Source organism: Canis aureus, chromosome 34, assembly GCF_053574225.1.
Source record: "Canis aureus isolate CA01 chromosome 34, VMU_Caureus_v.1.0, whole genome shotgun sequence".
NCBI lineage: Eukaryota > Metazoa > Chordata > Mammalia > Carnivora > Canidae > Canis > Canis aureus.
In genome coordinates this window covers 13,928,054-13,943,201 of record NC_135644.1, presented here as the reverse complement: position 1 = coordinate 13,943,201, position 15,148 = coordinate 13,928,054, and the positions used below count along the sequence as shown (strand labels likewise).

The window sequence follows — 15,148 nt, the reverse complement described above, 5'->3', positions numbered from 1 at the left end:
ATATGTTTGTGGGACTTTTTGAGAAAGTCATTTATATTGATTTACAGGGCTTTTGCTATTATATTTGCTCTTTACAAAGAAAATTTCGAAAACTAAAATTATGCTAGAAACATTGGGAGTACTTTCCCCCCCAATAACACACCTATGACACTTGCTGACAGAAAAGTGAGTGATGAGGAGTACAGGTCCCTGTGGCTGAAAATAACTACGCTAAATCAAGCCTGTGTAATCTCTCTTACTTTAGTTACCATGTCTTCAGCCAGCAGCAAACTAGTAAAGAGCAGAGGTGGCTTTCAACGTGCTTATGAAGAAGAAAAATACGCTGAAACACAGAAAGGCTGACTGAATGTCTTAGAACAGAGAGAGTTCAAGAATGCTTTTTTCTAGGATAGCAAGAACATATCTAATGTCTGACAAAAATCTTTCAAAGTGATTCAATAAATAAGCAATTGGCACTTAAAGGATTAAAATTCATTTTTCCTTGAAACTTCAGTTACTAAGGATGTTATTCCCCATGATGCTTAATATAAGAAATATTACCATATTATATAATAGATTTTACATAATGTCATTAGTAACGGCTTTCATCTGGAGCCTAATCTTAAATAGCCTTTGGTAGAGATGATAGCATCTTCTCCTTAGGGACACTCAATTTTGATAGTAATAAAGTAATAAATGCAAAGAGTATAAAATGTTACTAGGGCCACACACTCTTATTTCCAAATGCAGTCCCATTTTTGCCTTTTAACCATATCTAGTTTTATCAATTTCTACTCCAATGCTACATGTCATGTTATCTTTTAGTGCTTATAATATGTTGGCATTGTACACTGTGTATCCTTTAGGCATTGATCAAGAGTTTTAAGATGTAAATATCCTTAGTTTCAAATTAGTGGTGAATTAGATTAGTTTCTACGTCATAATAAGACCATTGCTGTGAATACTAAATGAAAAAATTGTTTTCCCCTCAAAGTGATTTATGGCAATTAAAATGATTCTTAAAAATAAAGACAAAACTTTTTTCAAAAATGAGGTTTGCTTGTTATCTTCTAAATTATAAAAGTATTTGGATACAATTTCGGCTTCAATGTAAACCAGTTAAAGTGTTGAGATGTCTCAATAGAAAATAGAATTTAGTTGAAATCTTTAAATCAAAGTGTCTCACAAGTCCTCCAAAATGGACAATAATTTTTTAAGTAATTCTTTAAATATAATTATAAGAATTATGATACTTTGGCATATTTCCAACAAATTAAACATTTTTAAATTTCAAATTGTGCATATATATTGAAATTTATAATTCGTTTCTCTTTTTTAAAGTTGTATTTTGAGTGGAACCCTAATGTATTTCAGAATGCGATGAGAGCAACGATGGAACACCATGCTGACAAAGGCGTTTACCCTCCTATTCAAGTCCACATCACACTGGGTAATGAGGATTTGACTGTGAAGGTAAATGCTTTCTGGCTGTTTTGTTTTAATTGATGTACAGGCATGCACATAATTTTCTGAAGACATAACTTACTCTTAGGAGGAAGAAATCTTACCTCTAATAACTAATAAGCACATTCCTTCATTTATCTGGCAGATTATGGAAATTCTCCCCTGAGTCTGTTTCTATTCCGTTCCTTAATCCAGATGATTCAAGTAAAAGTAAATCCTGAAGACAGATAAATTTAACAGTAATCATGAATAGCCACTTTGATAAGTATACTTTAAAATACTGGGTGTTTACAGTCTTATGTAGATAGTACATACTTTTTCATTTTTAAACAATGTTTTTCAATCTACTTTTATGTTGTTTCATTTGCTTCTCATAAAACCTCTTAGGAGCACAGGTAATTTTACTGTTGATTTTTACAGATGTGGAAACTAAGACACAGTGATTAGCTCATAATTACACAGCAAATAAAGACCACAGAACATGAAATCAGGCTCCTTGACCCCAGGCCTTTTCCACTGCATTGTTCAGATAGTCCAATTTCTTGGAGTATGATGATTCTATTTTTTAATCATTTTAAATTTTGTTTTAAAGTAATAAATGCAAAGAGTATAAAATCAAATACATTAGTTCCTGGCCTAATTTATGGGTCATTACTCAGTCTTTTAGCTATTTTTTCTGGGATTTATTGGTGTATATATATTTTTAAGATTTTTATTTTATTTATTTGACACAGATAGCCAGAGAGCACAAGTGGGGGGAACAGCAGAGGGAGAGGGAGAAGCAGGCTCCCCTTGGAATAGGGAGCCCAATGCGGGGCTCGATCCCAGGACGCTAAGATCATGGCCTGTGCCAAAGGCAGCCACTTAACTGACTCAACCACCCAGGCGTGCCCCTACTGGTATATTTTTTTTTTTTTCCTACTGGTATATTTTTAAGTAGCATTCTGATATCACTATTTCTGAAACATAAAAATTGTTAACAGCAAATATTAGCTTTCTGTTAGGGTAGCTGAGGAATTAGCTCTTTTAGAGCACTTTCCCTCCCCAATGCAGCCTCAATTGCTATTTTCCTAGTATTTAGGTTCATACATGAAATTCTAGATTGAAAATAATCATCTTGCAGAATTTTGAAGGCATCTATTGTTCCTTATTTTAAAAGTGTATAATTCAGTTACTCAGCCATCCAAAAAAAAAGAAAATTTTCTATTTCCAACGATGTGGATGGAGCTAGGGGGGATTATACTAAGCGAAATAAGTCAGAGAAAGACAAATACCATATGATTTCACTCATAAGTGGAATTTAAGAAACAAAACCAATAAACGTATGTGACCTTTTACAGCTATAAATTTCCTTCTAAATACTGCTTTCTATCCTGTAAGTTTTTTTATGGTGTGTTTTCATTTTCGTTTATCTCAAAGTATTTTATAATTTCTCTTGTGATTTCTCCTTTCACTCATTGGTTCTTTAGGCGTGTGTTAATTTGTATGTATTTGTTAATTCACACATTTTGTTCTGTTATTTCTAATTTCATTCCATTGTGGCCGGAAAATATTGTTTGTATAATTTTGGTCCTTTTACATTTTTTGAGACTTGTTTTGTGGTTAACATATGGTCTGTGGAGAATGTTACATATCCTGGAGAATGTTTCATGTGTATTTGAGAAAAATGTATATTTTGTTGTTGGATAGAGTGTTCTCTAGATAGTACTTAGCCCTGGTTGGTTTATAGTGTTGTTCAGATCTTGTTTTCTTGTTGATCTTTTATCTTGTTGTCCTATCTGTTTTTGAAAGTGGGATATTAAAGTCTCCAACTATTACTGTGACTTGTCTATTTCTCCCTTTAATTCTCTCTGGTTTTGCTTCATATATTTTGGAACTCTGTTGTTAAAGTGTATGTATGTTTATGATTTTATGTCTTATCATGCTATATTGGCCTTTTATGACAAAATGTCCTTCTTTGTCTTGGTTAATGGTTTTTGTCTTAAGGTTATTTTTTTCTGATATTTGTATAACCATCCCAGCTTTCTTTTGGTTTCTGTTTCTGTGTATCTTTTTCCAAGATTTTGCTTTCTTTTTTTTAAAAAAGATTTTATTATTTTTAAAGTAATCTCTACACCCAATGTGGGGCTTAAACTCACAACCCCAAGGTCAAGAGTTGCACACTCTTCCAACTGAGCCAGCTAGGTGCCCCCACCCATGATTTTACTTTCAGCCTGTTTGTGTCTTCATTTGTTGTTTTTTTTTTAAAAAAGATTTTATTTATTCATGAGAGAAACAGAGAGAGAGAGAGGCAGAGACATAGGCAGAGGGAGAAGCAGGCTCCCTATGGGGAGCCTGATGCAGGACTCGATCCCAGGACCCAAGGATGATGACCTGAGCTGAAGGCAGATACTCAACCACTGAGCCACCCAGGCATTCCCTGTTTGTGTCTTTGAATCTAAAGTGTGTCCCTAACATATGGTTAGAATATACTTTTTTTCCTTAAATCCACCCGGCTAGTGTCCATCTTTTAATTTGAGTGTTCAAGTTGGTTGCATTTAACATAATTACCACTAATGTAGAATTTATATTTGCCATTTTATCACTTATTGTGTATGTCTCTTATGTCTCTTTTGATTCTTTATTTCTTTAATATGGATGCCTTTTTTGTTAAAATGATATTTTCTGGTGTACCATTTTCATTTCCTTCTTGTTCCTTTTATTATATTTTTTTGAGTTATTTTCTTAGTGCTTGTCCCAGAATTAAATTAACATTCTAATTTATGTATAACAACCTAGTTCAGATTAATATCAACTTAATTTCAATAGTATACACAGCTTTTGTTTCTGGATAGGTCCATTCCCATCCTTTGTACTGTTACTTTCTGAAACATACATTTTTATACATTGTATGTTCATCTACATTAAGTTTATAATTGTTATTCTCTGAATTTGTCTTTTAAAGAAGAGAGGAGAAAAAATTACAAAAAATACACCTACACCATTCTTTGTATTCTTCAATGTGTATGGCCACTGAAGTTTACTTGGTTAGCTTAGTGGTCAAATGATGATTGGACTGAGAGTTTCTTCAATGCCTGCCATCTCACAGTCTTTGTAAAGGGACTCCATGTGCATATTGGGCCACACCTTCAACACTCAGCCAGGCAGGTGACAAGTCTGACTTAGGTCCTATGTGTACAGAACCTTAAGGTCAGTCAGAGATGAAAACTTTCCTGAACATGAACATAGCCCTGGGCATACACATGACCTTCTGGATTCTCAGGATATCCTTGAGCTTTTCTAAGCCCCTAAAGACATCTCATTCCCTAGCTTTTCCTATTACACTTTTTAGTTAGTCTCTTGTTTGCCTTAATTGTTGTACACTGCCCTAGGGAGCCTTCAAATTAGTCCATTATCTCTAATTGTTTTTGACAAATGCTTCTGAGGATGGGAAGTGGGCACATACAAGACTTTTTGCATTGGAGAGTGCAGAATCAAGTCAAAGAAAGATAGCCTACCCAGTGGCTGCTGGGCTATCAGTTCCATTCTGATTCCATGTTATTTATGGGAGTGGGGGTGAGGGTGGGAATAAGCCGAGTTAAAACACCACAGAGTCCCTTGTTTTTCTTGAGTAATTGCTCCTCAGATTGCTGTAAGCCTTTGGTTAATTTCTAGAGTTCTAAACAAAGTTAATTATGATAGTATTTGCCTTTTTCTTGGTGTTTTAATGAATGAGAGACTTCGTTTTTCCACTATTTTTGCTGACGTCATTCCCGCTATTCCTTTTAAGAAGACTTATGCTTATTCCAATTCCTGTTCCTTTGTATACGACCGGTTTTAAGTGTCAGGTTTTGTTGTTTTGTCTCTTTTAACTAAAGCTTTTCTTTAGCTGATCTTTTCTTCAGCTCTGTTCTGAAATTTCATAATGATGTGACTTTGTGTGGGTCTTTTCTTACTCATTGAGCTGGGCCCTTTAGAATTTCCACTGTGTCCTTGGTACTTTCTTCCCTACTGCTTCATTTTCTGATAGTCCTGTTTGGAGGATGTTGGACTTCATGAATTGATCCTCTGATTTTTCTTATCTTTTTTCTCCTGCTTTTTATCTTTTTAAACTTTTCATTCCACTCTGTGAGATGTCCTCAACTTTGAATTCCCAACTCTTCTATTGAATTTTCGTTTCTATTATCTTATAAATTTCCAGGAACTTTTTATTTTTTATTATTCCTTTTTATAGTATCCTGTTTAGTTTTATCTTCTTTTATCACTCTGAGGATAATAATAGCTGTTTTTTAAAAAAATTAATATGCCTTAACTCTCTATACTGTTTCTTCAGAATTTCTTTTTTCTGTTTCTCTCTCTTGGCTGTTCATTTAAAAAGAGTGACATACAAATAAATATATGGCAAATGCCATCTGTTTGCTAAAAATGTAATAGGAATGCATCACTTTTTTTTTCCAGCCCAGATGCTAATGTGTGTCTATTTTTTGGTTAGTTATGTGTCAGCTACTTGCTTGTTAAGGTTTACTTGATTCAAAATAAGTCCCACATGTCTTCTGCTTTGTGACCTCAGTTGTGCTACAGCAGGGTGTTTCTCATAACCTTTTTTTGTTTTGTCTTTCATGTGCTTGCCCGTATTGGTCTGTAGCTAAAAAGAAAACTTTTACTTGTGGTCATCCATTGCAGCATGGATGAAGATTCACTGAGTTCTTAGATACTTAGCAGAGACTTGTCCTGTGTTGGTGGACAGGCTTTGTTTGGGGATTCCATCTCTTTAATGTCAAGGAAGTTTCATAATGACCCAGCAATTCCATTCCTAGTTATGTACCCAAAAGGAATGCGATATTCAAAATTTATACATGAAGGTTCATAGCAGAATTATACATAATAGCCAAAAACTGGAAATGGCCCAAATGTCCATCAGCTGATGAACAGATCAATAAAATGTGGTATAGACATAGAATATAGTTGGGCCATAAAAGGAAGTGAAGTACGAGTACCTGCTACAACATGGCTGCTGCAACACTGAAAATATTACGCTAAGTAAAAGAAAACAATCACAAAAAGCCACATATCATGCAATTCTATTTATATGAAATGTCCAGAACTGGCAAGTGTATAGGGATGAGAAACAGTAGTGGTTGCTTAGGAGTGTGACCAATAAAGAATCCAGGGTTTCTTTTTGAAGTAATAAAAATATTCTAAAATTTATGGTGATGGGTGTACATATCTATGAATATATTAAGAACTATTGAGTTTCACACTTTAAATAGCTGAATTTTATGGTATGTGAATTACTTCAGTAAAGCTATTAAAAAAAAAAAGATAAGAAAGGCTTATAAGGATCTTGAACAGACTGTTCCTGAAGCCCGGAGAAAAGCCCTACCTGTATTAGGCTCTGCCCCCACATATCGAAGGTCACATGACTACATCAGCTCCTGTTACCTCTTCTGTTAAATACTTGCTTTAATTTTCTTCAGTAGAGTTTACATCACCATCACTAGTACTAGATTTTTCAGGATCAAGGTCTGCTTTTAACATATGTCTTTGGATAGAGAGAGAACTAGTGCTGAATGACATGTATTAAAAAGTCAACAGGATGGCTTATAGTTGAGTTTTTATATGTCTTTATATAGTCTTTGTATTTTCTGGCTTATTCAAATTTGTGATATTTTTCACCTTTCCCCCCCCCTCTTCTAAGAATCCTGTGAGAGAATTGTTTTTTTCTGGCATACGACTCTAGTTGCTCTTTCAGGTTTGGTCTTTGTGTTATATTCTGGAAATAACATAAGTGTTATGGCCACATGTCTTTTAAATTAAAATGTAAATGTCTTGGTGATTTTACAAACTTGACATCGAGAAATCTCTTGAGAAAGAGACTTCAGGAGCTCTGGGTGATTTCAGGGTTAGTAAATCCGCCCTTAGAGCTGTCATCAAGTTAGTAGTGGTTCATTTCCCTTGGGCCTGAAATTCACATGAATTAGCCTGGGGAGGCCAGTGTTACAGGGAACAGGAAGTTATGGATGGCAACTCCTGGTTAGATGACATTGAGAAGTGGTGATTTCACATACTAAAGAAAAAACTTCAAAAATAATTGGCAAACTTCTCTTTCTTAGCCTTTCTGTTGACGTTTACTCCATTCAATCCATCTCTTTCATAATCTCTGCATTTCCTTGACATAGGCTTCTTCTCATGATTCTAGACTTTTTTCTTCAAATTGTCTTAATCAGAAATTTTTTGTTTAATTCTCACATGTCTTTCTCAATATATTTGTCATCAGACTGCCATTCTTCTTAAATCTGTACAGACCAACTCTCTGTTCCTCGCTCTGAATAATCGCACTTTCCTTTTTTTCCAAAGAACTCACATCCTCTGGCATAATATCCTCTGTTGCTATTCCCTTGGAAACTCTTTTGACCACTTTAAAAATCTGCTGATTTCAGTTTATTGTATTTATGGCTGCAAAGGAAAGGAGATTACTTTTTCAGTTTTTAACTATATTCTTAGAGCCTATTTAGCCCCTTCACTTATAAGAGGACGCTTCTCAAAGTCACCTCCTGTCTTCTCTGCTTGATTTTGTTTTTCTAATACTGGCCTCTGGCTAGAAATCACTTCTTGTTTCATACAAGATTGCTATAATCTTTCTGGCCAAAGGTTAAGGGAAACCAGGAAATATTTATTGAAGTCTACTTTTTTATCTTAATATCTATTCTAATATATTGTTTACTTAATATTTACAGAGCACCCACACTTCTTACTCATGTTACCAGCAAATATGCAGGAGGGCATTACATTAAAGAATGAATAATCAACAAAGTGATGGATCTCAGAAAATACCCAAAGCTCTTTATTAATCTTACAAAAATAAATCTCTTCCCTGGACTTTGAATTCATAGCCAAGAACAATTTCAAGCACGCTACATTACAAGTTCTGATTAAAGTCTTTGTATATTTTTATACTGTAATTATCTAACTGTAGATGTATTAGAGGCAAGCCTTCAACTGGTACTTCAAAGCAGATTTTTATTTTAAAAATTAAAATACCTATGTCATTTTCCTTATGAAAGTAGTATATATGCATACTGTAAAGATATTTAAAGATCATATAAAAGCTCAACAATAAGCCATCCAGCCAATTGACCTTTTTTTTTCTAAAGATATTATTTATTTATTCATGAGAGACAGAGAGAGAGAGAGAGGCAGAGACACAGGCAGAGGGAAAAGAGGCTCCACGCGGGGAGCCTGATGTGGGACTCGATCCCGGGTCTCCAGGATCATGCCCTGGGATGAAAGCAGGTGCTAAACCACTTGAGCCACCCAGGGATCCCTGACCGTTTTTTTTTTTGTTTTCTTTTGTTTTTTTTTTTTAAATAATGCTCTTTTAAACTAATTTGTGATGAAGTCTTTTGTTTTTATTTTATTTTTTTAAGTAGTCTCTACATGTGGGGCTCAAACTCATGACTCTGAGATTAAGAGTTGGATGCTCTGCCAATGAAGCCAGCCAGGCACCCATGGCCTATTGATTTTTTAGCCATTCAGCACCATCTATCTATCTACTGCACCATTCATTCATATATATGTATACCACACACACAGATTGAAGCAGATTTGTTTGTATATTAATGTTACAGATAGTAAAATCAATTTAGATTTTGTGACAAAGGAAAATAGCTATAGTAGATGGGAAGGTGAACTGTACAATAACTAGGAAAATAAGGGCCTGTTAACTGTAAAGGAAAACAGAATGAATATAGTCTAAATAAATTAGTAAATTTAACCTACCATATGATTTGAGTTGAGTAATGACATTAGAACAATACAAAGGACAAGTGTACTTTGTAAACTCACCAGAAAATTGTCTGGGGGTCTGTGCTGTTGAACCATATTTTGTGGACCGCTCTCATGCTGACACATATAGTTCTACATTATATTTAATTGCTCAGTGGTTTTCTATTTTAGAATATGCATTAGTTTACTTAAATAGTCCCCTATTTAGGTTATAATCCAGTTTTTGCTATTCTACACAGTGCCGTGATGGATATTCTCATACATACTTTGCATACTTCTTTGATTATTTTTTTTAGTATAAACATTGTTGGGTCAAAGGGTTCATGTATTTTGAATCTGATTGCCAAACAGCCCACCAGAAAGGAATAACAAATTTATTGTTACATCCCAGATAGACTTAGTTTATGCCCCAATCTGTTTGCTGTACTGCTCGGCACAACCAGTAAATACGCAGAGCCACAGCCCTGACTCTGTAGTATGATGGAGTTTATTATGTATTAGAATTGTGCATATTGGAGGAGTTTTATAAAGTCTACCAGTGAGGAAAATGTTTACACTGACAACTTGGATTTCATGGTACTTGCTTTGAAAAGCAGTACTTTCCTCAGGCACTTGGGTGGCTCAGTCAATTAAGCATCTGAATTTGGCTCAGGTCATGATCTCAGGGTTGCAAGACTGAACCCCAAGTGGGACTCTGCACTCAGTGGGGAGTTTGCTTGTCTCTCTCCCTTTGCTACTGCCCCTCTTGCTGCTTATGTTCCTGTGCTGTCTCTCAAATAGAGAAATAATCTTTAGAAAAGCAGTACTTTCTAGTCAGCCGTTAAACTGCGATACTATGAGTATGTATTGGTGTTTTGCTATTTATGGGACTTGGTTATAAGATATGATTCTCTCTCACCTTAGATGAGTGACCGAGGAGGTGGTGTTCCTTTGAGGAAAATTGACAGACTCTTCAACTACATGTACTCAACGGCACCCCGGCCTCGTGTTGAGACGTCCAGAGCTGTGCCCCTGGTATGTGATCAAGAGAGGACACTTGATGGGATGAGCACTGGGTATTATACTATATGTTGGCAAATTGGACGTAAATATTTTTTTAAAAAAGAAGTAATGTAAAAAAAGAAGAAAGAATTGAGTGTGTTTCTCTGAATTACCAAAAAGATAAATCAAATGGCTACCAAATAAATTACCAAATAAATCAGTTAAGCAATTGTGTAGAGTATCCATGAGGGAGAAGGGAAGCTATTAGAAAAAACTTTTCTCTGAATTTAACAGCATTTGGCTCATTTCTTCTTTTGATTGAAAAGAGCACAAGATAAAGAATATTATTTACAGTTCTTATTGCCAAGGTGGATAGTGATATAGCCATAGTTTCATGTGGTTACCCACATTTTGATACACTGTGTCAAATGTGAAGACTAAGTTACTGGTTTTGCTAGCATTTGGTCAATGCTGATTTAATCTTCAATGTTGATTTTTTTTTTCCCTCAAGTACTTATAATTAGAAATACCACATAGTCTAGACTTAGAAAAAAGACTAGAGTTCTGATCACTTAATTGCCAACCTGGAAAAGGCTCAAATTTTCATTGTTGGGTGGTATGTTTTATTGACCTCAGTCATTTATTTTCAGGTTTCATGTGATCAGCTTCTGAGTTGACTACATCCTTGCCCTCTAACCCCTAGAAAAACACTTTGCCAAATCTCTGACCTGTAACTCAGAACTGTTCTTCACGGCTTTGAAACTCTCTGGCATAGGTACTGGTGTTACGCTGTCACATGATTAAATGAAGTATCAGATGGATCTATTTTTAGATTCTTTCTAAGAAGTTACTAGAAGGACTTCATTCTAATAGTTTCACCTGTTACACAGCACAGATTCTGTAACTACAACTGTAATCTACTTCATGTCTTACCATACTTTTAAAATCATTACTCCAGTACTGTGCTCCTCCAGTTCAGATGCATATGTATCCATGTGCCAGTGGGCAGACACCGTCAAATAATAAACATGAACATTGTCTTAGATTCTGACTTTACACTAAGAAGTAAGGGAGAGGTGGCATATACAAATTACAGAGCTATGGGCAGGGAGAGTACAGGGATCCAGGGCTGGTAGCAGTAGAGCTGTCACTCTCCTGAATCAAAGAGAGAAGGAGAAGTTAGCAGAACCTAGAAGAAGGGACAGTAACAGAGCAGCTGCATACGTTCAAGTGGTCTAATCCCAAGGGAAGCAAACCTCAGCGGGAAGGAAACAGGAATGAACACCCTGACTTAATTCCCTCTAAATTCCTACTGGGTTCCCCATTGGCTAGACCCACTGGAAGCTGAGGGCAGGGGTATCCATTGATAGCATCCTCCCAGGACAAGGAGTAATGTGGAAAAAGGATAGTTGATTTGGAGTGGTAAACAGAAACTCTGGTTAGAAAAGTAATTAATGGTAGAGGTAGATGAAGCCAGAGAGCCTGCATTTGTTGACAGCACTCTGATTCCTGAATTGACATAAGCTCTTAACTAAAGTGTTACATGGAGTATCATTGAACATCTGAGTTGGTGATAAAAATTGTTTTTACATTAGTCCAAGTGTTTTGCTTTGTATTAAAGAATTTGTAGGATTTATTCAGGTAAAGGCCATTTCAGATACTAGAAACAGGATGAGCAAAGACACAGAAGTGAAAAATAGCATTTGTTTGAGGAACTTAAGAGCTGGAGATTTGGTTCAGCTAGACCAGAAAGTGGGCGGAAGAGACCTACCTGATATGATCAGGTCTTGAAAGCTCTTTTTAGAAGCTTAAATTTTTATCTCAAGGCAGTGGGTTGGGGGATGGTGGGTGGGTAGGGCATGATGTGGGTGCTGCTGTGCTTGGTAGGTTTTTAAAGAGGGTAGTGATTTGCCAGTGAGTAACAGTGGACTTAACAGTGATCTAACCAGGTTCAGAATACAGGCTGGAAATTCATGGTCTGAAGTCAAAAGATGTATCTCTGAGACTGCCAACAAGGCTTTTTCTATTCTTTTTTTTTTTTTTCTATTCTTGCTCCTATTGTCAAAAATAGTATTGGGATGCCCTAGAGCAAGGCAATGAAGAAAAGCAATGTGCTGTTCTAGATCTACAGGAATCATTTTATGGAAAAAAGAAAAATGAGGTTTAAATGACCAGAGGAGAGACATCTCAGGTAGTACCCCATCTAGGCTTCAGTTCGATCAATATTAGTGGTTAGGTATTAACAATCTCTTAGATGCAGGCTCTGATAGCTCTAGGATACTCAGAAGCATTTGTTTTAACTAGAAAAGTATTTTGCTATGTGGCTTTCTGAATAGAACTTCACTTTTCTCATCAAACAGGCTGGTTTTGGTTATGGATTGCCCATCTCACGTCTTTATGCCCAATACTTCCAAGGAGACCTAAAGCTATATTCTCTAGAGGGTTATGGGACAGATGCAGTCATCTACATTAAGGTAATAACTGTAGTCTTTTTGATTGAATGATACTTCTTGGTCATAAAACACCAATATTTAGCTGTAATGAAATTTTCTTTGACCACATCACTATTAAAATATCATAATATGGTTTTTACATAGGATCTCATCTATTTCTACAAATGATCTCCTTGACTATGGGAAAGAAACACTCACGCTAATCTGTAATGACCAGGACTATGGTTGTTAACAGAAAAAAAGTCAGGTTGAAGTAGGGAATCATAAAACGTTATATATCACACAAATTTAATTTTAATATAAAATACATGAATGGACATCGATCCACCAATCTTTTAACGTACTGCCTGAGTCTTTTCTTTGTATATGAGTCTGCAGATTCAGGTTTCAGCAGTCTTTCTTGCAGAAGCTTTACTTACAATGCATTGTTTTGATTTCTTTAAACAAAGAGACAAGCAACTGCATAATCTTTTTTGATACAGATGTAGTCCTTTACAGATGTCTTCTGACTCAGATTTGACAGCAGTCTTTCTGTGACTTTCCTTCATGACTCTTTCCAAAGCATTCATCTTAGTTTTCAAAGAACCTCCCTCTGGCCCCTTTTTTTGCATTTTGGTTAAGCTAATGCTTGATTAAATTATGTGATTACAATGACAGCTGTAAGTGCATAAGGAAATTTGGGAACAAGTACAGGGGACTCTTGGCAAGTCTTGCTCACCTGGTGGGAGCAGAAGCACTTAGCCTCCTGGCCTGTGATGTTTCCTGTGTTTATGGGAGATCAGCATGTTTCAAGGGTTGGAGAGCAGCTCAGCCCCATCAGCTCAGTTGGAGGGGTTAACCCACCCCACTGGATGGGTTAAGCAGCGGGTTGTTGGTACCTCATTCAGTTTCTTGTTCTGGCCACTAGATGGCACCTATTTTATAGGAAATGCTGAGGACTGTATAATGGAAAAAATAAATTTATCCGAAAAGGTTAAATTCTTTCAACATAATAATTCTTTTTCTTTTCTTTTAAACCATCTCAATTGTGAGTAATTTGAAAAGGGCAACATGAAGGTAACATTTTTTCCACCAAATGTAACACTTTTTATCTAGCCCATAGATGAAGGGGTTCTGGCAATTCTGAGGCATTTAAAGAGAATATGTAGGTGAAAGGATTTTAATTTCGCTTTGGAAAAAATAGAAGACAGGAATATTATAAAATCATTAAAATCAGGGGCACCTGGTTGGCTCAATCGGTTGAGCATCCAACTCTTGATATCAGTTCAGGTCTTGATCTTGAGGTCATGAGTTCAAGCCCCTGTCGGGCTCCATGCCGTGCACGGAGCCTACCTTAAAAAAAAAAAAAAAAATTAAAATCAATGTCAAAGACTTTCCTTTCTATTCTCAGAATGAAATTTCCTGTTTAATATTTTCTATATCTTGGGAAATATCCATGGCTTAAGGTTGAAATCCTACTGAAAGAAGATAAGAAGGAACATGGTTTATCTCAAGTTCTGGTAATTTGCAGGAATCTGAGATAGAACAGTGAATTAATGGTAATGATATGTTGGAAACATGAAATTATGCACAATGTGGGTAACATATATGCTATAAGTGAAATTGGTGGCCTTAATGGCAGGAGGAGAAGGCACAGGGTCAGAGCCAAGGCTAAGAATTTTTCAATCAAAAGCCAAGATGCCTTAGATAAAGTTTTGTATTTATAGTTATTGTATTTTGTTATGATGACTTTTTTAAAGTACAGTGACTCTGATGAAAAAAAAGTGTTTCTTCTAACAAATGGTTGAAACAGGGGGCTCCTGGGTAGCACACTGGCTTAGCCTCTGCCTTTAGCTCAGGTGGTGATTCTGGAATCCTGAGATCAAGTTCTACTCCGGCTTTTGCATGGAAGCCTACTTCTCCCTCTGCCTATGTCTCTGCCTCTCTCTCTGTGTGTCTCATGAATAAATAAATAAAAAGTTTTAAAAAATAAAATAAATCTTAAAATAATTGAAATAGATTCCATTAAATGATTGTACAATTATATATTAAGGAACATATGTCAATTTTTCTGCTTTTACATGAATTTTTTTAAAGATTTTATTTGACAGAGAGCATGAGTAGTTGAAGTGGGGCAGAGGGAGAGAGAGAGAAGCAGGGTCCCTGTTGAGCAGGAAGCCTGATGTAGGGCTCAATCCTGGGACCTCAAGATCATGACCTGAGCCAAAAGTAGATGCTCAACTAACTGAGCCACCCAGGCACCCCTTAAATGACTTTTTCAATTAACCAACTTCTGTTATGGGTCATGTTTTTATAAGAAGCATCTCCTATACCTATATAAAATTTCAATTCAGCAGCTTCGAGGCTGCTGGACAATGACTGCAAACAAAAAAACTCAATATGCACAACAAGCAGTGCCATGGACTTACTGGTAAATAATGTGTTACATATATACACCATTTCAAAATGTATGTAGATGGTGTTAATGATTAGTGAAATACAAATCCAATAAAGCGCTGTTTAATTTG

General features: G+C 35.8%; 1 protein-coding gene and 1 long non-coding RNA gene across 55 annotated transcripts in view; one reads left to right on the top strand and one right to left on the bottom strand.

Moving 5' to 3' along the window:
• Positions 1 to 15,148, bottom strand: part of LOC144304499 (uncharacterized) — a 213,731-nt gene that overhangs the window by 89,596 nt on the left and 108,987 nt on the right. For 46 of the 50 annotated variants that reach the window (XR_013371421.1, XR_013371408.1, XR_013371435.1 and 43 more), the window contains 2 exons: positions 13,360 to 13,973; positions 1,548 to 1,660 (listed from right to left, as the gene is read on the bottom strand). This is a non-coding gene — a long non-coding RNA (uncharacterized LOC144304499). The remainder of the gene's footprint in view (positions 1 to 1,547; positions 1,661 to 13,359; positions 13,974 to 15,148) is intronic. The other 4 variants (XR_013371412.1, XR_013371411.1, XR_013371416.1 and 1 more) reach the window with 4 other exon arrangements.
• Positions 1 to 15,148, top strand: part of PDK1 (pyruvate dehydrogenase kinase 1) — a 29,413-nt gene that overhangs the window by 11,577 nt on the left and 2,688 nt on the right. The window contains exons 8-10 of one of the 5 annotated variants that reach the window (XM_077883042.1): positions 1,354 to 1,452; positions 10,111 to 10,221; positions 12,549 to 12,662. In XM_077883042.1, the coding sequence (XP_077739168.1) occupies positions 1,354 to 1,452; positions 10,111 to 10,221; positions 12,549 to 12,662 (324 nt within the window). Of the gene's footprint in view, positions 1 to 1,320; positions 1,453 to 1,588; positions 1,654 to 10,110; positions 10,222 to 12,548; positions 12,663 to 15,148 lie in introns of those variants that run through there. The other 4 variants (XM_077883041.1, XM_077883044.1, XM_077883043.1 and 1 more) reach the window with 4 other exon arrangements.